The sequence below is a fragment of the Lagenorhynchus albirostris genome, chromosome 14, assembly GCF_949774975.1.
Source record: "Lagenorhynchus albirostris chromosome 14, mLagAlb1.1, whole genome shotgun sequence".
NCBI lineage: Eukaryota > Metazoa > Chordata > Mammalia > Artiodactyla > Delphinidae > Lagenorhynchus > Lagenorhynchus albirostris.
In genome coordinates, this window is record NC_083108.1 from 41480061 (window position 1) to 41501567 (window position 21507).

The 21507-nt window shown below is 38.2% G+C and overlaps 1 protein-coding gene across 4 annotated transcripts in view; it reads left to right on the forward strand.

The window, feature by feature from the left end:
* Nucleotides 1-21507, forward strand: part of GAREM1 (GRB2 associated regulator of MAPK1 subtype 1) — a 205157-nt gene that overhangs the window by 48485 nt on the left and 135165 nt on the right. For 2 of the 4 annotated variants that reach the window (XM_060170716.1, XM_060170717.1), the window contains exon 2: nucleotides 19236-19376. In XM_060170716.1, the coding sequence (XP_060026699.1) occupies nucleotides 19236-19376 (141 nt within the window). Of the gene's footprint in view, nucleotides 1-19235; nucleotides 19377-20446; nucleotides 20653-21507 lie in introns of those variants that run through there. The other 2 variants (XM_060170719.1, XM_060170718.1) reach the window with 2 other exon arrangements.

A 21507-nucleotide genomic window follows, 5' to 3' on the forward strand; every position in this document is an offset into this window, starting at 1 on the left:
AAGGTTAGATGCTTAATTTCAACACAAAGTATCACTTTTCTCCATATGCCTGACTTTAATTTTTGTGACATGGCAGAATAGACTGATACAGTCCTTTGGAGTGGAAGTTTGCATGTGTGGTAGTGGGTGGTAAGCATGTTGCTTCTACCAGCTTTGCTCTTCATGCCTCTTATGGTATTGGTGTTACAACCAGACCACAACTACCTTATATATCACCGTGGTCAAGCACTGTCGGTTCTCTCTCCAGCTCTGTCATTTATTAACAGAGTGATCTTGGGCTAATTATTTCACCTCTTGGAGCTGTTGTTTTTCTCATCCATAAATTTGGAGAAAAGAGTTTTTACAGCTATTGACTTTTAAAAACAATACTTAACACTGTTCCTGGAAATTCATCACTGATAACTAAATGGTAGTTACTATTAATTTTTAGTAGATGACATGTGTTTCTTGTAAAATGCAACTTCACTAGTGCAAAGCCCCTATCTAGTTAAATTGATATCCATTTTGTTGCTTTGCAGTGGTATGTGGCTTTCCTAAACTTGGAGCTCGCGGAAGCCATGGTTAGAAGTTGGGGCAATGAGGGAAATACAGACATAGGAGTGAACTGATAAAATAATTGGCAAACTCATTAGCTATTCAGGGAATGTTAAACTGATTGAGTTGATTACTTTGTGAAAGCTCGAAGTAGAATTAAAAAGAAGAATTTCTGTAGAATAAAGTAGTAACACATTTGAAGACTGAAACTCACACGAAGTAGAAAATAGAAATGGAAAGAACAAACCTGTGTACAATAAAGTGAAGTATAAATTGAAGCAAGAATTGCTGTCATGTGTGTATTTTACCTTACATCCTGAAATGCACATTTTAATAAGTAAAAAAATATAATTTTTAAGAACAGTAAAACAATCCTGCTCTTGCCTGCTGTCAGCCAGGCCATTAGTAGAACATTTTATTTTCTTTTGGGCTCTAGAACTAAAGAAAGAAAACTGGACAAGATCCAGAGAAGAGTGATAGCAGGAACCAAAGGACTATTAAAAAAATAAGGCCCATGAGGAAAGGGTGAAGGAGTTGTGAATCTTTCGTTTGAAGAGAAGTTCAAGAGGCCACTTAATAAGTCTTCGCATATGTGAAGGGTTGTCATGAGAAGGATACTGAGTAGTTGTTTCCTTTCTCACTAAGGACTGAAGAAAGGGGAATGGTGCCAGAGAGACGTGGGTTAGATAAAAAGAAATACTCCTTGCAGAGAGAGCAAGGCATGAAATCTGTAGTCAGATTAGCTGGTCCACATATCTTTGACTGGACTAGACAGCCTTGGTCCTTGACCGTTTGGCTGTATTCTTTTGAGGTTGGCTTCACTGCACACCTATGGACTTAAATCTTGGCCACAGAGGTGGCACTTTAAAATCTTGTACCATCTTGAATTTCTTGACGTTTTCATGCCTGTTTCTCTTCTTTATCTGCTCCAAAATAACGAGGTGGTACAGAGCACAGAATGAATTCTTGTAGCCACTGAAAGAGACTCTTAGACCTGAATAATTAGTAGACTCGTGAGGCAGGTGTCCCCTCCACAATGTTTGTCATATATACTTGGAATCACTGTTTACCTCAAACAGTATTAAATTACATTTAAAAATAGAAACTCTTTTCCTAGGGAGATCTTCACGGTTGTTAATGGGAAAAATCTCCAAATAAGATTTTATACCACGATGACAGTTTAGCCAGTTGGTTAAATAACTGTTTCCTATCACTAAATATGGAAACGCTTCTCTTTTTTTTTTTTTAAGTGAGAGCTGCTGAGTTAATAGAGTTTAAAAGTGAAATGTATACAAAATCCTAAGCACATTTATAGTGGACTGTGTGAGTGAGTGGTAACTAACAGATGTGTTCCAGCCCACTGGGGTGAAACTAGTGGAAGGGAGGAGCCGGGGGATGATTTGGTTGACATTTACTCAATCACACAGACACTTAATTGGGACTGGTACAGAATTTTAAGTGCCTTTTGGGGGACTTACTGTTGTGATCTTTCTTTAGAACAGCCCTGATATACCCTTCAGAAGGCTGGCCTGGGAGGACGTTGTCTGTGCCAAATTACAACACAGAACAAGGGGCTGTTCTCTTTCATTTGCTGAGAATAGTGCTTAATAAGTACTATTTGACAACATGCTGAATTAAGAGAATGTTATAAGGATGTTTCACGAAGGAAAGTGGGTAAAACATCTGATGTTTACAAGTTCTATTTACATGTAAGTTGACAACAGGATAAAGCCATGCTTAAAGCTTTATTTTAAAAATTTTATTCATTCGTTTGAATATATATGCTGAGAGAAAATGCTTTTATCTGGTTCCAGATATACTTTATATCTCTGTATAGTTAATGCCAATTTTTTTCCGTGTTGGTTTGAAATGTATCAGGCCCTGGTAAACTGCTTTATGTTAACCAAATTCATGCAGTACTGATTTGTAGCCCGGGATACATCCCTGATTATTTCCTGTTTCTTTTGACCTTTACTTTGATCCCATTCTGGTATCTTAGTTTATAATCATAAGTAAAGGGAGAAAGAACTCAAAAATTTTAATAATATTTTTATGTATATTTCAGTGTCATAAGCTAACTGTCTCAAGTTTAATGTTATCATAGATTGTAGCATATGAAAGTACTGCTGTGGGACATTCAAATGTAGTTCCATTTATTAATACACATCTATAATCTATAGTCAGGTATAACCTATGAAATAATTAACTTGTGTGTTGAAATATAAAATAGTATAGTGATTTGTGACTTCTTTTCTAGCTAGGTTTCTCACTTAAATATGCTTTAAAAATGGGTTTAGATGACCCCCAGTGCCCCTTGCAACTTGAAGATTCTGTGTGTCCCTGATACTGAGCTTGTGTGAGGCCTGTAGCCTGTCTGAATACATGGGTAAGTAGCAGTCTGTGTTATACAGCTGTAGGCTGATGATATACTCGTGACCTTATTTTAAAGAGAGATTTGTATTTTGTCACTGCAATAGGGCCTAAGGAAAACCTGAATTTTTGTGTATTCAAGTACTACATCCCTTCCTTTTCTTTTCCTTACTTAGGATCTAGTGCAATTCTAATGAGCACAACAAGTGCTGGAGTAAAAAAAAGAAAGACAAAGATATAAGGATAAACAGAACAATTAACTAGTGACTAGTTTTCAATGCTTAAAAAAAATACAGTGTATAGGGAGGGTGGGAGGGAGATGCAAGAGGGAGGGGATATGGGGATATATGTATAGATATAGCTGATTAACTTTGTTATACAGCAGAAAATAACACAACATTGTTAAGCAATTATACTCCATTAAAGATGTTTAAAAAAAATAAAAGGATACTCTTAACCCCCCCCCAAAAAATACAGTGTAAACTAATACCTTACCTTATATTTTATTTTATTAATACCTGGCAATTGTGTGGCATTTGTGATTCACAGAATGCACTCATCAACGTCCTCATTTAATCCTCACAGACAATTTATGAAAGAGGCGCTGTTCTTTGCATTTCAATTAGAAAACTGCTTCTGAGGGCTTCCCCGGTGGCGCAGTGGTTGAGAGTCCGCCTGCCGATGCAGGGGACACCGGTACATGCCCCGATCCGGGAGGATCCCACATGCCTCGGAGCGGCTGGGCCCGTGAGCCATGGCCGCTGAGCCTTCGCGTCCAGAGCCTGTGCTCCGCAACGGAAGAGGCCACAACAGTGAGAGGCCCGCGTACCGAAAAAAAAAAAAAAGAAAAGAAAACTGCTTCCGAGATTATTGTGACTTAACTGGGATCACGCAGCTAGTATTGTGTCAGGATTCAAACTTTGCACTCAGACTTCAGAACCAGCTGTCTGTCTTTTCTGTTCTTCACAATATTCATCTGGGCTGGGTTTACTCTGAAACTATATTGAGATATACAGTTTAGGTGAACTGCATATGTGCTCGTGTGAAATCTGGGTAAATCATTTATAGAACAGGTCGTTTAGTTTTCCTTTTCATCTGGCTTAATGAGATTGCATGGTTTAAGACTAAGAAACAGGAAGTCTTCAGTTGCCACTAACTGACTGGGAACCTTGTGTCCATTTCTTCAAATATAAAATGAAGGCAGGTGGCGTTTAGATTCTCCAAGCTTCCCTCTAGCTCTGAAATTCTGTGATTCCAAATTTATATATTAAAATTTAATTTTTAAATTAATTTAATAATTAAATTTAAAATTCTGCTCCATTCAGAATTTAAAAAAAAAAAAGTTGCCTCATATGATGAGCCCACCTTTTTTACATTAACTTTCTCCTAACAGTCTATGCCAGGGATTGATAGGCTTCGTTTGAGTTTTAGATAATATGGTAGCAAAATCCCAGATTCTATTCTGTAAGAAATAGTTACCACATGGTGAGACTCTCATTCTGAATTTAAAGAGTGAAAAATGACTGCAGAACGCCAATTATACAGGAGTTTATTCCCCAAATGTAAATTGAGACTTAGTACTAAGTACTTGGGCTGCCAAGACCTTGAGCTCCCAGCCTAGCACGGAAAGCCAGGCCCACAATCATGAAATGTCGTTACAGCTAGAAGGCCCCTGGGAAGGATGCGTACAGAGTGCCAGGAGAGTAAGAGAAGGAAACAGTTCCATCCGTGGGATGGAAAATGGAAGGGATGCACCAGTGAGGACTTCACCAAGAATGGGGTTTTACCAGATGGAGAAAGGATAGTAGACCATCCTAGGCCGAAGGAAGCATGTAAGAGAAGCAGATCCCTTAAGGAAACTACTTCAGAGAACCCCAGCTAGTTCTGTTTGTATCACGTGCTGGAGGTTGACTTGCTGGGAAGGTAAGCTGCACCTAGCATGGGAAAGTCTTGTATGGACTTGAGACTATCCTAGGCATTAAGGAGACATTCGAAGAAAGTAAGGAAGAACTGATGTCTTGCAAAGATGACAGAGAAGGCAGTGTTAGACTCTGAAATTTCTAGCTTGAACAACTGTGGGGGAAGGGCATTCTGGGCAACAGGATGAGCGTGAGAAAAGCCCATGGACACCCGAGATAGATAGCACACAGGGCTGTGCTAGTCTCCATCTACGGGCCCTTCTTTGGCCCTCTCATGCCTCAGACCTTCCCAGTGTGATTACTGTAGCCAGGTCAGGGAGGGTTCCATGCTGTACTCCATGGATTTTGGACTTTTTTCTCTCAACAGTGAAGAGCCATTGAAGATTTCTAAGCCAAGTAATAATGAAAGTAGATTTGCATTTGCAAGACTCTAATTGCAGCAAAATGGAAGCTAGGTTAGAGGGGTGCCACAATCTATACGGAAACACCCTTACAATATTCCTGCTGAGAGCTGTTGGGAGCCTGCATTAAGTGAGAGCAGAGAGATGTGTAGAAAGGGATGGAGCCCAGAGACTGAGTTAGAATAACGACAGCAATAATATTAGCTGAGATTTATTGAGGGCTCACCTTGGACCAGGTGCCTGGTGTAAATGCTTTCTATTCACTAATCGTGTAAGCCTTACAACAGCCCTATGAAGTAGACACTGTTATTCTTATCATCATCATCTACATTCTCCAGATGAGAAGACTGACGTACAGAGACATTAAATAACTTGCAGAGTTACACAGCCAGCAAGTGGCAGTTTGGGGATGTGAACTGAAGCACGCTGTTTCTAGAGTCCACACCGTCATGACTGCATTCTGTTGCCTCTGGATCAGTAGGCATCCATGCGATGTAGGTGATGAAGGAAGAGGTACCATTGGTACCATTGGTACCATTGGCAGTGGTACCATTGGCAGTGACTGCTTGGTTGACTGGGAGGGTAGAGCTACCCGACACAGAGATGCAAGGAGCCAGGGCTCTTGGAGGAAAGATCATCATTCTGAGATATATCAAGTTTTCAGGTTCTCATGGGGTGTTCAGCTGGTGATATCCAGATGACAATTGGATATATAGACCTGGAGCTCAGGGTTGGCCTGTGCCTGACAGTTGCGTGTAATTCTAAGGGCAGCTGCTATCAGGGCAAAGTAATGAATTGGCAAAGCTAAATATAGCTCAAACTATATTCATAATCGCCCTTTATCTGAAGGACTCTGGCGTATGCCCTTGCTGTATCTCCCCAGAAATATTTATAAATATTTCTCTACATAGGTCCATGCAGGTCCATGCAGTGGAAATACTGGGGAGGGAACTCCAGCGTCAGCGTAAGTGGGACTAATCTGGGGATTCTCTGTAGTGAAGACAGCTCCAAGGCAGAAAACGCGTATTGAACCTGTGTATTGAACCAGTGCAGTTAAATGCTGTGTAGCTCTCTTGCATCCAGCTTTGGATTCCATTCTTTACAATCTAAATGGAAAGTACCCTTTACAAACCTCTGAAAAGGTGTGTGGTTTCTTGGTGGTCCTTGGAACAGATGAGTGAGGTGGTTGTTTAATCCCAGCCAGGGTGGCAGTTCAGGGTCAGCATCATGAAATCCAAAAAGCAGAGGAGTCGTTTGGAGCCAATGCCCAGCAGTAGTCAGATGCATTCAAGGAGGTACAGATGAATGGAGTTCAAGTGGTGGGCACATTTCTCTCCATGTCAGTGGACTGTACTTGCTTTCCAGAAAAACATGTTCTTTCCCTCTCTATTCTAGGGTTTAAAAGTACAATCAAAGGAACGTAGCAAAGAAACCTTGGGACCTAAGCATCATATAAAAAGTAATAATTTTGAAACTACTTAAAAGTTCTGATTATTATATCCAATTAATTTTAAAAAGCCAAGTGAAATTGTTGGAAATTATTTCAAGCTTTTATTTTTAAATACAGACTAATAAGTTTTAGCTGCATTCGTTTCTCAATTTATCTGATCGTTAGATTCTGTTTGCCTCCAGAATCTTAAGTGAACTGTGTTCTTTTGGCCTACCTGAGATGTTAAACGTAAGCAGAGCTGCACTCTTACTTGACTGTGCCACTTAGCTTGGGCAAGGTAACAGCAGTTTCGTATCCTAATATCTCAAAGTATAAATTGATTGTGATTACTTTTACCCATAAAGCCTCTTTGGAAGAGACATGAAGTTTACCCATAATACTCTTGACTTAAATTCTATATCTGCTGTGTGCTGGAATGACCAGCTTTCTTCCTGTATCACTCTCTGTGGGAGGCAGAATTCTAAGGTGACCCCCTTGGTGGCCATCCCCTGGTGTTATACCAGATTATGTTATGTTATATGGCAAAGGGAATTTTGCAGATGTAATTGAGGTCCCTAATCAGTTGACTTTGAGATAGAGAGATTATCCTTAGTGGGCCCAACCTAATCAGGCAAGCCCTTCAAAATAGATAGTTGTCTCTGACTGGTTACAGAAAATGAAGGTCAGAGATACTCAAAGCATGAGAGGGATTCAACATAAGGCAGGTTCTTGTCCCTAAGGTAGGGAGGGGGCCACAGGGCAAGGACTTGAGAGCAGCCTTTAAGAGTCCAGAGTAAGTAGTCCTCCAGCAAGAAGAAAACAACTGCCACTGAATTCTTCCAACAAAAAGAATGAGTTTAGAAGAGCACTCTGAGCTTCAGATGAGAATCCAGCCAGCCAGCATCTTTTTTTTTTTTTAACATCTTTATTAGGGTATAATTGCTTTACAATGGTGTGTTAGTTTCTGCTTTATAACAAAGTGAATCAGTTATACATACACATATGTTCCCATATCTCTTCCCTCTTGCGTCTCCCTCCCTCCCACCCTCCCTATCCCACCCCTCCAGGCAGTCACAAAGCACGGAGCTGATCTCCCTATGCTAAGCCAGCATCTTGATTTCAGCCTGAGCAGAGAACTCAGCCATGCCGTGCCAGATTTCTGACCCATGTATAAGCTGCTAAGTTTGTGGTAGTTTGTTATGCAGCAATAGAAAACTGATACACTGTCCCTCGCTGCATTTCTCTCTATTAATGCTGGTTACTGGTCTTCAGAGCTGCAGTGTTACCATCTCTCAACTTAGTGTATTTTCCATCTGTTGCCCTAATAGCCACAACTGCATTAAATTAAGGAGAATCCTATTTCTTTTCCCCTTTTCTCTTTTAAAACCCTGAGCCCAGTCTTACTGGTTCTTATTGTGATTCTTCATCTAGGTTCCAGGCTTTGAAGGGAGATAGGGAAGGACTTACCCTCTTCATGTTGTTAACGTATCATCATGCTGAAAGTGATTTCAGGATGTAGTTTCTGTTCCATTTCCCTTTATTGACTTAGTTCTTCGCGATGTTATATCCTGCTGTCGAAGATGTTTCTCATGTTACCCATTGGAGTGGGTCTGTTATCTCCATTTCACATGTAGCAAATAAGCAAAAGAGCAGTATGTGGCTATCCCATAGCAGGGGTGGGAGTGGGACCTAGAATAGAAATAAATGTGTGTGACGGTCTGGTGGGTGTTTCTAGAACACAGCAACGAGGAGCAGTTGATCAGACATGGATATCAGAGAGTCCCACCAGTGCAATCTGTAAGCACGCTAAGCAGAAAGTATCTCGTTTTGACTGTCTGACTTGGGGGGAAAGAACGCAGGCTGTCAGTTTTATATGTGTGTGATTGTTCTATTTCAGTCTCCTTGGTTTTATTTAGACCCTCTACCTAGTATTTCTCTTGCATCTAGAAGAAAAATAAATTTTGAAATGGAAGAAAATAATCTCTCTTTTTATTAAGTTAATGGAATAATATTCTGGACACTGGTCCCCTGGATAATTTACAAAATGATTTCTTTATTTCTTAGAGGTGGAAGAGAGAATGGAATGGGGTAGAAAGTTTTCCGTATTCATTTTTATTATATCCACATCATTCAGGTAAATTTCTTTAATTAGCTTTGCCCTTGTCTGAAAAAAAATTAAATATATTTATATATTATTAACTATATTCCAACTCTCTGCTATCTAGCTCGGCAAGCTTAGACTTAGAACATGCTGAGTGATTTGGTCACGTTCACATAGTGACTCACTGATGGATCTTGGTGGGTGGAGCCCCCTCATTAATTGAGCCAGACTGTGCTTTCCCTTATTTGTCAATGTTTGCGAAACCCTTTCAGATGTTATTTAAATTTAACATAATTTAAACTTCACTAATAGTGACCTTTATGTATAATTGACAACATAATTTTGATCAATTAAAATAGATTTCTAATTTTAAAAAGTATGTGTGTGCATAATACGCTTGAGAACTCTTGGAACTGTATTTTGCCTTTCCTCAAGCCAGCCAAATATTCCATGTCTCAGATTACACACTTAGGAAGTAGCCCTGTGTACAGAGGAATAAATGTCAAAGTGATTTTTTTCGTTACATTTTGCCTCAGAAAATTGTACTAATAATTTATCTGTAAACAATATATCAATAGTTGGTTAGGTGATATAACTAACCAAATTAATTGATGATGTCTTTCCATCAATATCTGTAAACTCCTGGTTTTGCTGGGGGGAGGGGAGTTGGTTATTTTTTTAGATTTTTAGAAAGAAAGGATTTTTTTTTGCTTTGTTTTGTTTTCCAGTTCTATTTTAGGAAGTTGCACCCCACTTATCAGAGACACTATGTACTTCTTTTAGGCCTACGATATCTTTATAGACTTGTCTTTAAAATTTGGTGATCTGATTTTTTTTTTTAAGTTTCTGACTGTTTATTTCTAGTATTTTAATATGGTGTTCTTTCATGTGGAACTTTTTTTTTCAGTTTTATTTATTTTATTTTTTAAACTTTTAAAATTTTTTGGCTGTGCTGTGTGGCATGCGGGATCTTAGTTCCCCGACCAGAGATGAAACCCGTACGCCCGGCATTGGGAGCACGGAGTCTTAACCACTGGACCGCCAGGGAAAGTCCCTGAACTTCTTTATTACATGTATTTTGAAATTGTAGAGGTAAAGCGTTGTCTAGCTTCTGCCTTCAGGGCAACCCACCTGGAAAAATAGAAATCCAGGTGTTACTTGGCATCTGTATTTTTCATGTTACCCCTATTTTATGTGTTCAGAGGTTTTATGTGTTCAGAAAATTTTTTTTTTAATTTAGTGGTTTTGTGTGTTGACACTGGAAACATTATTAGATTTTCAACAATGGCATATGTGCGAGTCTTTGTTTCTTTTTTTTCAAAATCTTGTTTGGATTTCTTTTGAAGGCCATGCAGGATTTTTGGAAATCGACTTAATGGGAGAAAAATTCTAAAAACTGTCATATATAATTAAATATTTTACTAAGATTGTATCTTTTCATGTAACTTCTATAGCAGTGAATCATTTTTTTTAGTTTGATTCTTCAGTACTTTATATTTTATTTGTCACATAATAAAGCTCGAGGGACTCTAAACCACATTTGAAACTAAAAGTGACAGTGAAAATCCTATAAGTTTGACTGATGGCTCAGTTTATCCTCTTGAAATAAAATTGTTGGATTTTTTTTTGTAATTTATGTTCTTTTTAAAAAAAAGTTTATTTATTTTAAATTTTGTTTTTGGCTGCGTTGGGTCTTTGTTGCTATGCACAGGCTTTCTCTAGTTGCAGCGAGCAGGGGCTACTCTTCGTTGCGGTGTATGAGCTTCTCATTGTGGTGGCTTCTCTTGTTGTGGAGCACGGGCTCTAGGAGAGTGGACTTCGGTAGTTGTGGCACGCAGGCTCAGTAGTTGTGGCTTGCGGCTCTAGAGCACAGGCTCAGTAGTTGTGGCGCGTGGGCTTAGTTGCTCTGCGGCATGTGGGATCTTCCTGAACCGGGGATCGAACCTATGTCCCCTGCATTGGCAGGCAGATTCTTAACCAGTGCGCCACCAGGGAAGTCCCAAATTGTTGGATTTAACATGACATTTACACCTGGTGAAAATCATCCCTTTATTTTAATAGTTGATGTGAAGCATACAGTGCCAATCATTGCACATTAATTATCAGAGCATTTTCTCATTGGAGAAAGAAACTGTTGTGTACCTGAGTCCAGCTGGTAAGAGAAAGGGAACTAATTGAGGAAGGAAATAAGTCAAAGTCATATTTTTCACGAGCTTTCTATCTATACAGTACTATCCTGATCCTTCACCTTTATCCTCATCCACTCATCCCAACTTGCTTACAATATTACCACCATCATTTTAAATGTGAGAATTCTGAGGCTCAAAGATGTTAAATAATTTTCCAGAGTCATATAGTTAATAAATATTAGAATCTCAATTCAAACCTAAGTCTGGCTCCAACTCTTAGCCTATTGAGATCCCAAACTGCCTTCCACCTAACATGTGGAATCATCATACATTCATTTGAATTAGTGGAAGCAAAGAGCTGGGGGCAGGGCAAGGAGGAGGGATCCTAGGAATGTGCCTGGTGATTTGGCCTTTGCCTGCCCTCCCTTTTCAGAGCTTGGTGTCTGGAGGAGGCTGGGATGATGCCTGCATGTTTCGATGCTTGGTCTCTGCGTGATTTTATGGTATAACATTGCCTCGCACCATGTGATAAATAACACATGTTGCACCAACCAAATACATCATCTTATGTTCACTGTCCAACACTGGAGGACACACGGGCTCTATCAGACTTATGGAGAGAGGAATGTCTATATTCTGTCTTTTAATGGATTGGCAAAGTGTAATTTTCCTATGTGAATCTGAGCCCCCTCCCTCGCCTGCCAGAAATGTGATTCCATGGTATGTGCCAGGCACTGTACTAAGAGATTTAGTATATTGTCAATGTTTGTAGAAATACTGATACTACAATTGCTCACCTGTTTTTCTAAAAATCACTTGACATAGAATTCTTATCTTTTAAATATTAGGTACAGTACAGTATTTCAGAGAATAAAATTTCAGATTTGACTTAAGTAGGCATACTTCTGTTTCCTACAGCAGAAGTCTATTATTCCTGGTAAATCTACTGTTGAAAAGGGAGTCCTTTGTCCCAGGGTTCATTTGAAAAGAGGTAATAATATATCCTTAATCTCTCTCTCTCTTTTTTAAACATCTTTCTCTTTTGTTTTATACATTCCTTTTTGCTTAGATTTCACCATGAAGTTCTTTGATTCCCTTACCATTTAGTGTTTTGTCTAAATTCATCTCTATTTCTTTCTCTTCTTGTTGGGATTTCACAGTAAACCGTAAAATGTAAAAACTCTTTCACTTGCTTAGAACCCAAGGTTACAGTTTTTGGGCCTTTGAACAGAGTATTCATCTAAAGAAGGGATCTTAGTGTAGATTTGTAGATGTTTGTTTAGGGTGGGAAGAGATCAGTAGGAGATACTTGAAAAAACAGCCTTTCTAAATACTCTGCTTTCCTCGAGGGGCTTAAATATTGAATAAGACCTTAGTGCTTAATTTATACTTAGACCTATTTAATGTGAATGCTCACTCATTTCTACCCAAGATTGTTCATTCAGAAAGCACTTAATATATAGCTGTCCTACACCCGGTGGTCTTGTGGAATGCAAACCAGAGGAGAAATAGAAATGATGTTGGGCCTGAAGAGTTGAAGATCTGGTTGAGGTGACAGGGTTCCTGGTTGTTTCATGTCTGTGCACTCAAAGTAAAGATAGGTGCAGATTTAATAGTTCTTAGCATTTGTTTCATCTTTCTAAACTTTAGGTACTTTTAGTCAATAGAAGAACTAGGCATCACTTTTAGATTAGTCAGCATGCCATGACAGCAGATATTTGGCTTCACTTAATCAGAATATTTTACTAGAATAAAAATATCCTGGGGGCTTCAGTTGCTTTCTTTGACATTCCTACTCATTTTCAGAAAACAGGGACCTCTTAATCATGGGTTACACTAGAATTTCTGTGCTGCAGGTTCATGGCCAAAGTGAGATACAAGGGGAGGAGTTGAAGTTTAGCTACTGGGTCTTGATTCTTAGTAATGGTCAAATGGACGCTTCACCCACAGGCTGTGGACTGATTTCCTTCCTCTGGCACTCAGCATGTGGTATCACTGAGGTACTTGACATTAAATTCTTCTGTTGGTGGTAAATTCTAGGAAGTTCTAGGAAAGCCGTTTCACTGCTTTTCTCAAGATTTTCTTTTTGCCATTAATATAAGAACACTTACTATTTTTCTCTCTGCATTTAGGAATACTTGATATTTACCCCATTTAGAGCCATACCCCTGACTTAGATTCATAGATAACCTAGAGCCAAAGCTCATAATACGTGAATTTAACTATCCAAATGTAAGTTAACATTTAACTTTTATCTGTAATTAGGTACAAGTAAAGAGTTCTTATCAATGTGTGACAATATTTTTAGCAATTTTTGAGTAATGTGCTGGTCTTTATGAAGTAAACTTGAGTTAGTAAAAGTAATACAGTCTCTGTACCCACAAACCAGTTAGGAAGCTTGAAAGAAATTATCAAAAGCATAATATTGATGAATGCTGTTTCCTGTAAACTCTGGGGGATTATTTTGAAGTAAAAAAATCATTAGATACCAGCCGTTGTTCAGATTTTACAACCGGGAGGTAGGCTTAGACAGTACATCCTTAGATAGGCGTCTTTAATACAATCGGTTTCTTAAAGATGAAAAACAAAAATTATATTCTGTTTTGAAACTAGTTTACATATTTTGATTGTATAATGTAGGCACCACAATTCTTAATTTATTCTAATACTCCTGTATCATTTTAGGCTTGAGTTTGGCTGCAAGTCACAGAGACCCAAAGACCAAAAGTTCAGATTGGGGTGTTGCCCAAGGTGACAGGGGCCTGTTTTTGTTGTTGTTGTTTTTCAGTTGTATGTCATGCACTCAGTTTCAGCCCTAAGTTTCCTTCAAGGTCTGAGATAGTCGCTACCATTCCAGTTCTGATAATCACCTCCATATTTCATCCATCAGGAAGAATAAAGAGGGAAAAGAAAGGCACATTCCCTCCAAAGATACGTCTTGGTTGCCACTTAAGTTCAGTGTGGTACTGGAGATTCTAGCCAGAGGTATTAGGCAAGAAAAGAGGGGGAAAAATGGCATCCAGTTGGAAAGTAAAAAGTATAACTATATCTATTTACAGATGACATGAACTTGTATATAGAAAATCCTAAGGAATCTACAAAAGAAACTATTAGAACTAACAAGTTCAGCAAGATTTCAAGATATAATATCAGTATGCAAAAATCAGTTGTTTCTCTACACTGGCAATGAACACTCCAAAAATGAAATTTTAAAATAATTCTATTTGCAATACCATCAAAAGAATAAAATACGTAGGAATAAATTTAACAAAAACAGTGTAAGACTTGCACACTAAAAACTACAAAACATCATTGAAATAAAGATTTAAATAAACGGGAAGACATCCCATGTTCATGGATCAGAAACATTAATACTGTTAAGATGACAGACAGTTCTCCCCAAATTGATCTATAGATTGAACACAATCCCTATCACAATCCTAGCTTTTGAGACAAGAACTGGTAAGCCGATCCTAAAATTCATATGGAAATGCAAGGGACCCAGAAAAACCACAATAGTCTTGAACAAAGTTGGAAGACTCACATTTCCCAATTTCAAAACTTTATTACAGAGCTACAGTAATTAAGACAGTGTGGTTCTAGCATAAAGATAGAGGTATAGGGCAATGGAACAGTATTGGGAAACCAGAAATAAACCCTTACATTTATGGTCAATTGGTTTTTGACAGGGAGGCAAGACAGTTCAATGAAGAAAGAGTAGTCTTATCAACTGGTGCTTGGATAACTGAATAGCCACATGAAAAAACAAAGTTGGACCCCTACTTACAGCATGCAGAAAAGTTAATTCAAAATGGATCGTAAACCTAAATATAAGAGCTAAAAACTATAAAATGTTTTATAAAATATTTTAAATCTTCATGATGCATGGGTTATGCAGAAATTTATCAAATATGACACGCAAAGCACAAAATTAAAAATAAATTTGACTTCATGAAAATTAAAAAATTTTGTGGTTCAAAGGACACTATCAACAGAGTGAAAGTATAGTTCATGTAATGTGAGAAAATGTTTTCAAATCGTATGTGTGATAAGGAACTTGTATCCAGAATGTTTAAAATAAAATAAAATAAAGACTCTTACAACTAGGCATTAAAGACAAGCAACCAAATTTAAAATTGGGCAAAGGATTTGAATAAACATTCCTCCAGAAAAGATACACGAATGTCCAACAAGCACATGAAAAGATGCTCAACATCACTAATCATTAGGTAAATACAAGTCAAAACCACAGTGAGACACACTTCACACCCACTAAAATGCCTATAATTTAAAAGATGGATAATAGCAAGTGTTGGAGTATGTGGAGTCCCTGGAACTCTCATTCATTGCTAGTGGAAATATAAAATGGTGTAGCCAATTTGGAAAAAAACAGGGAGTTCTCAGAAAGTTAAATATAGAGTTACCATATGACCCAGCAGTTCTACCCCAGGTATGTATTTGAGAGAAATGAAAACATATGTCCATACAAAAATTTGTATACTGATGTTCATATCAGCAGTATTCAGTAAGTGCCAAGATTGTAAACAGTCCAACTGTCCATCCTCTGATGATTGGACAAATAAAACATAGTATATCCATATAATCAAATATTTGGCCATTAAAATGATGTACTGATGCATGCTACAACAGAGATGAGCCTTGAAAACATGCTAAATGAAAGAAGGCAGACAGAAAAGCTCAAATATACCTCCATTCATATGAAATTTTCAAAATAGGCAAATTTATAGATACAGAAAGTAGATTAGTGGTTGCCTAAGCCTGGGGTGGGGAGTAGGGAATAATTGTTAATGGGTTTGAGGTTTCTTTTGGGGGGATAGAAATGTTCTGTAATTCAACAGTAGTGATGATTGCACAGCTCTGTGAATATACTAAAAGCATTGAATTATAAACTACAATCAGTTGATTTTCTGGTATATTAAAGATTTTAAATCTATATATATATCTTGGAAGTTACATATACTACTTGCACTACATCCCATTGGCTATAACCTAGTTACTGTGTTACACCTACTTGTTACGGGGCCTGGGAACAGTAGTCTGTATTCTGGGCAGCCATGTGCCCAGCTAATATAAGAGGACTGTTACTGAGGACAAGGAGTGAGTGAGGTATTACTGGATGTCTAGCAATCTTTGCCACTTTTCCAAGTTAAAGGGGAATCATGACCAAAAAAAAACCTGCTACAAGTTATTATGGTTAAGTCAGACAATCGTGTTGATATACAGCTTCCTATTAGCCTGAAATAATAACCTGTTTGTTTTTCTTTTTAAAGATTTTACATACAAAGAGAGGATGCAAAGGGCTCATGAGTACCAGTGATCCCCTGGTGGTGTCTTTATGAAACCTGGTCCTCCCAAAATTTATGGCTGTGGTAACCAAGTTGATCGTTACAGCCTCCTCTACTTTATTTATTGAAAAAGTACTGATACTTTTAAGAATTTTTGAGAAGTCTATAAATGCCATTTCAGAACACACAGTGAAATCAATAATAATTCTTCTAATTATTGAGATATAATAAATGTCAAAAATAAGGAAAGCATATTGTTTTCTGTATAAAGGAATTAGTCTTTTCAAGTTGTTGTTTTTTTGTTTGTTTGGTTTTTTAGCATTTAAAATTACTAAACCAGGATTAATGGGATGGATTATTTCAGCATCTAAGAAAAAAAAAGGGAACATTTTTTAAGTTTCAGGGAATGGATTTCTCTTTTGAAATAGTTTGTTATTGGCTGAAAAGCTGAAAAGTTACTTTAGAAAATATTAAAATGAAAAAAATAATTTCATGTGTATGCTATAAAGCTTCATTATTTTCAGTTGATTGGGAAATTTGGTAGGCCAGAGAGAACTGGCAAAACGTAACATTTTATTTTTTTTATTGAAGTATAGTTGATTTACAACGTTGTGTTAGTTTCAGGTGTAGTTACAATTACATATGAGTATATATTACATGTATATGTAGTTATAGTTACATGTATTCAGTTACATATATATTCTTTTTCAGATTCTTTTCCATTATAGGTTATTACAAGATGTTGAATATTGTTCCCTGTGCTGTTTTTCTATTTTATATATAGCAGTGTGTATCTGTTGATCCCAGACTCCTAATTTATCCCTCCCCCTCACCTTTCCCCTTTGGTAACCATAAGTTTGTTTTCTATGTCTGTGAGTCTCTTTCTGTTTTGGAAATAAGTTCATTTGTATCATATTTTTAGATTCCACGTGTGAGTGATATCATACGATATTTGTCTTTCTCTGACTTACTTCACTCGGTATGATAACCTCTAGGTCCATCCATGTTGCTGCAAATGGCATTATTTCATTCTTTTTTATGGCTCAGTAATGTTCCATTGTATATATGGACCACATCTTCTTTATCCATTCCTCTGTCGATGGACATTTAGGTTGCTTCTATGTCTTGGCTATTGTAAACAGTGCTGCAATGAATATTGGGGTGCGTGTATCTTTTCAAATTAGAGTTTTCATCATTTCCTGTTACAGGCCCAGGAATGGGATTGCTGGATCATATGGTAACTCTATTTTCAGTTTTTAAAGTAAGCTCCATACTGTTCTCCGTAGTGGCTGTATCAGTTTACATTCCCACCAACGGTGTAGGAGGGCTCCCTTTTCTCCACACCCTCTCCAGCATTTATTATTTGTAGACTATTTCATGATGGCCATTCTGATTGGTGTGAGGTGATACTTCATTGTAGATTTGATTTGCATTTCTCTAATAATTAGTGATGTTGAGCATCTTTTCATGTGCCTGTTGACCATCTGTACGTCTTCTTCGGAGAAATGTCTATTTTGATCTTCTGCCCATTTTTTTATTGGGTTGTTTGTTTTTTTGATGTTGAGCTATGTGAGCTGTTTGTATATTTTTGAAATTAATCCCTTGTCAGTCACATTTTTTATGAATATTTTTTCCTATTCTGTAGGTTGCCTTTTCCTTTTCTTTATGGCTTCCTTTGCTGTGTAAAAGCTTTTTTTTTTTTTTTTTTTTTTTTGCCGTACGCGGGCCTCTCACTGCTGGGGCCTCTCCCGTTGCGGAGCACAGGCTCCGGATGCGCAGGCTCAGCGGCCATGGCTCACGGGCCTAGCCGCTCCGCGGCATGTGGGATCTTCCCGGACCGGGGCGCGAACCCCTGTCCCCTGCATCGGCAGGCGGACTCTCAACCACCGCACCACCAGGGAGACCCTGTGTAAAAGCTTTTGAGTTTGATTAGGTCCCATTTGTTTATTTTTGCTTTTATTTCCATTAGTCTAGGAAACGGATCCAAAATAATGTTGCTGCAATTTATGTCAAAGGTATTCTGCCTATGTTTTTCTCTAGGAGTTTTAGAGTATATGGTCTTACGTTTAGGTCTCTAATCCATTTTGAGTTTGTTTTCATATATGGTGTTAGAGAATGTTCTAATTTTATTCTTTTACATGTAGCTGTCCAGTTTTCCCAGCAACACTTGTTGTAGAGACTGTCTTTTCTGTATTGTATATTCTTGCCTCCTTTGTTGTAGATTAATTGACCATAAGTGCATGGGTTTATTTCTGGGCTTTCTGTTCTGTTCCATTGATCTATGTGTCCGTTTTTTTACCAGTACCATACTAAAACATATAAAATTTGAAAGGAGGTACAGGCATTTAATCTCAAGTACTGTTTCAACAGAGAGATAAATTTATTATATATTTTTGGTAGGTATGTTGTAGTGATTAAGAGCATAAGCTTTGGGGGAATTCCCTGGCAGTCCAGTGGTTGGGACTCTGCACTTTCACTGCTGAGGACCCGGGTTCCATCCCTGGTTGGGGAACTAGGTTCCCGCAAGCCGCAAGGCATGACCAAAAAAGAACATAGCCTTGGAATCTTTTTGACATAGCCCTGAATCTGCACTTTTCTGCTTATTAAATCTGTGAGCTTAGACTACACTTAACATTCTGAACCTTAATTTTTCTTACCTGTAAAGAAGGAACAATACCTACCTCATAATGTTACTGTATTACATTGAAATAATATATGCAAAGCATTTAATTAGTGTCCGATTTACTGTTGGCACTTAATAAATGTTTGTTTTATTATCATTGAAATACAATCATTAAGATAGAATGAGGTATTTGAAAATCTCTTTGCACATAAGTGGGAAACATTTTTATGGAACCCTGTGTACAGTTGTCAACTTGGTATGAAATGCCTTTTTTTATTGGTAACTCAAAAGTGAACTTTTTCTCTTCTTGGGATGAACTATCAACTTCTCCATTAGTGAAGTTTTAACTAACAAAATTTTATTGCAGAGAATGGAGTAAACAGACGCTAATTCTAAGTTTCTCATATAAAATTTATTTTCTAGGAGAATGCATAGAAGGGCTGCGGGAAAATGACTACCTTCTGATTCATTCGTGCCGTCAGTGGACCACCATCACTGCCCATAGCTTGGAGGAGGGGCACTATGTCATTGGGCCAAAGATAGAGATTCCGGTACATTATGCAGGTAAAGCTCCTTTCAAGAGACAAGAAACGGCTAATGAAGGGTACTTGAATATGCTAATTTTCTCCTCCACAGTGAGAAAATAGGAATTGTCTATAAACTAGAGGGTATAATGACTTAGAAAAAGATGAATGAAACACTTTGGTTATTTTATCAGTGAAAGCTCAGATTCATTTTGTCATAGGCATTTCTAATTAATGCATGTAGTTAAGCGTGGATTCTTAAGCACAGATTCTTATTAGATATTTATAAAATGAAAATGGTGCAAACACAAAGGTCATCTCTGGAATGACAGTCCATATGCGTAATCAGCCTCTGAACACCAGTATCTCTGAATAAACCTGAGCACGATTTGTGAATGACTTTGATGTCATGGTTTCACAGGATACCATTTCACAAACAAGCATTGTGGTCTGGTTTTAAAAGTATTGGATTGAAAGGTCAGATACCTGAACATGTCCCTCTTTGCAAGGAAGCGTTTAGAATACAGGCAGCAGAGGTGACCTCACTGCTTAGTTGAATCAGGATAATAACTACCTTCTTGCCTCAGTTGGAACTCCATTCAGTGTAACAATGTCATTTAACTAATTTTTATTAAGGGCTTTCTAAATACCAGCACTGTTCTAGGAGTTTATGATACATCTAGTAGCTTAAATCCACTTTCAATAGTGGCGGCTTACAAATGCAGTTTTTAAAAAATGTTCTGTATATATATTTCCTATACTTTCTTCTAGTGCTTATAGTTCATTATGTGAAGGATCTTGACTTTTTCTCTACTATTGTTAATTTTTCAAAAGTCTCTAGCAGGACACTGTAATTGATTAGCTATAAATTGTATAGCCCTAGACTGCCGTCATGTTTTTGAGTGACTCCTCTACATTGCCCAGAGAGTTGTCTGTTTGGAAAAGAGACCTTGCTATATCCCCACTGTCTAGAACAGCAGCAAATGGTATGTGTTCAGTAAATATTTTTTGGATGAATGAATGGTTTGGTCCCCCTTTTATTCCTAGGAGTCTTCATTGCTAGATATGACCTAGAGATCACTAAATTTCTCAAAATCCTTCTTATTCCAGAAAAATTATAAGAAAGAATTTCTCTTGCCTGAAACCCTGTCCTGGAATTCTCTTGCCCAGATGTAGGAGTAGACTTCATAGAAAAAGGAGGAACATATAGCTACAGAAAGTATCACGACTGTGAGATTGGGAGCCAGGCCAAAGGGGCAGAGAATGAGACAGACCCTCCACCTGCCCAGTCTCTCCTGCCAGTGGTCCCACAACAGGTGAGATCCATGCTAGTTTTAGCAGAACCAAAATTCTGTCCCTTGTGGAAAACCGAGAAGGAAGGTGTAAGATTGTGATTCACATATATGATTTTACCTAATCTGCTGTGTTCTTCTTTTAGTAGATTGAGTTTTAGTCTTTCCCCCAAATCCATTGCTCCATGACATCGTTCGTCCCAAATGCATGCTGTCATTTGATCAGTTACTCAGATCTCTTTAGAGACTCCGTATGCCACCAGTCTCTTTGACTTATTGCTCAGAGCCCTCACAGGGGCTGGTTCTAGTCCACTTCTCCAAACTTACCTCTTCTACTCTGAAGAGTGAGCCTTCCACTCTAGCGAGATTAGTCACCTCACTGTGTCCTGGATATCCTGAGTACTTTTCCATTTACACCATTCCCCGGGCGGCGTTGCCTTCCTTGGCCATGCTTTTATCAGAGCCTGTCATTGCATCAGGAGGGGGCAAGTACCCCCGACTCTCCCCATGTGGTCTTCGATGTACTTACCGTGTATCACATTCATTTAGCACATCCTCGGGCTTCGTTCAGTTACCTTTTCCTACAAGCACACACATCTTCACTTGCCAGCTGCACTGTACACTCCTTAACAAGTGAGACCAATTCTAAAAACCTTTGTGAGTCCTTAAGATCTGTACACAAAAGATACAGTTCTTTATGGCTGCAGATGCTTCACCTAGGGATCTCAAACTTGGCTGTACATTGGAATCACCTGGGAAGCTTTCAGAATGGCTGATGCCCAGTTCCCATGTCCAGGGTTCTGGTAATTGGTTTTGAGTGTGGGCTGAGCATTAGGATTTTAATAGCTCCTCTTGTATGTAGTTAAATTATGCAGCCAA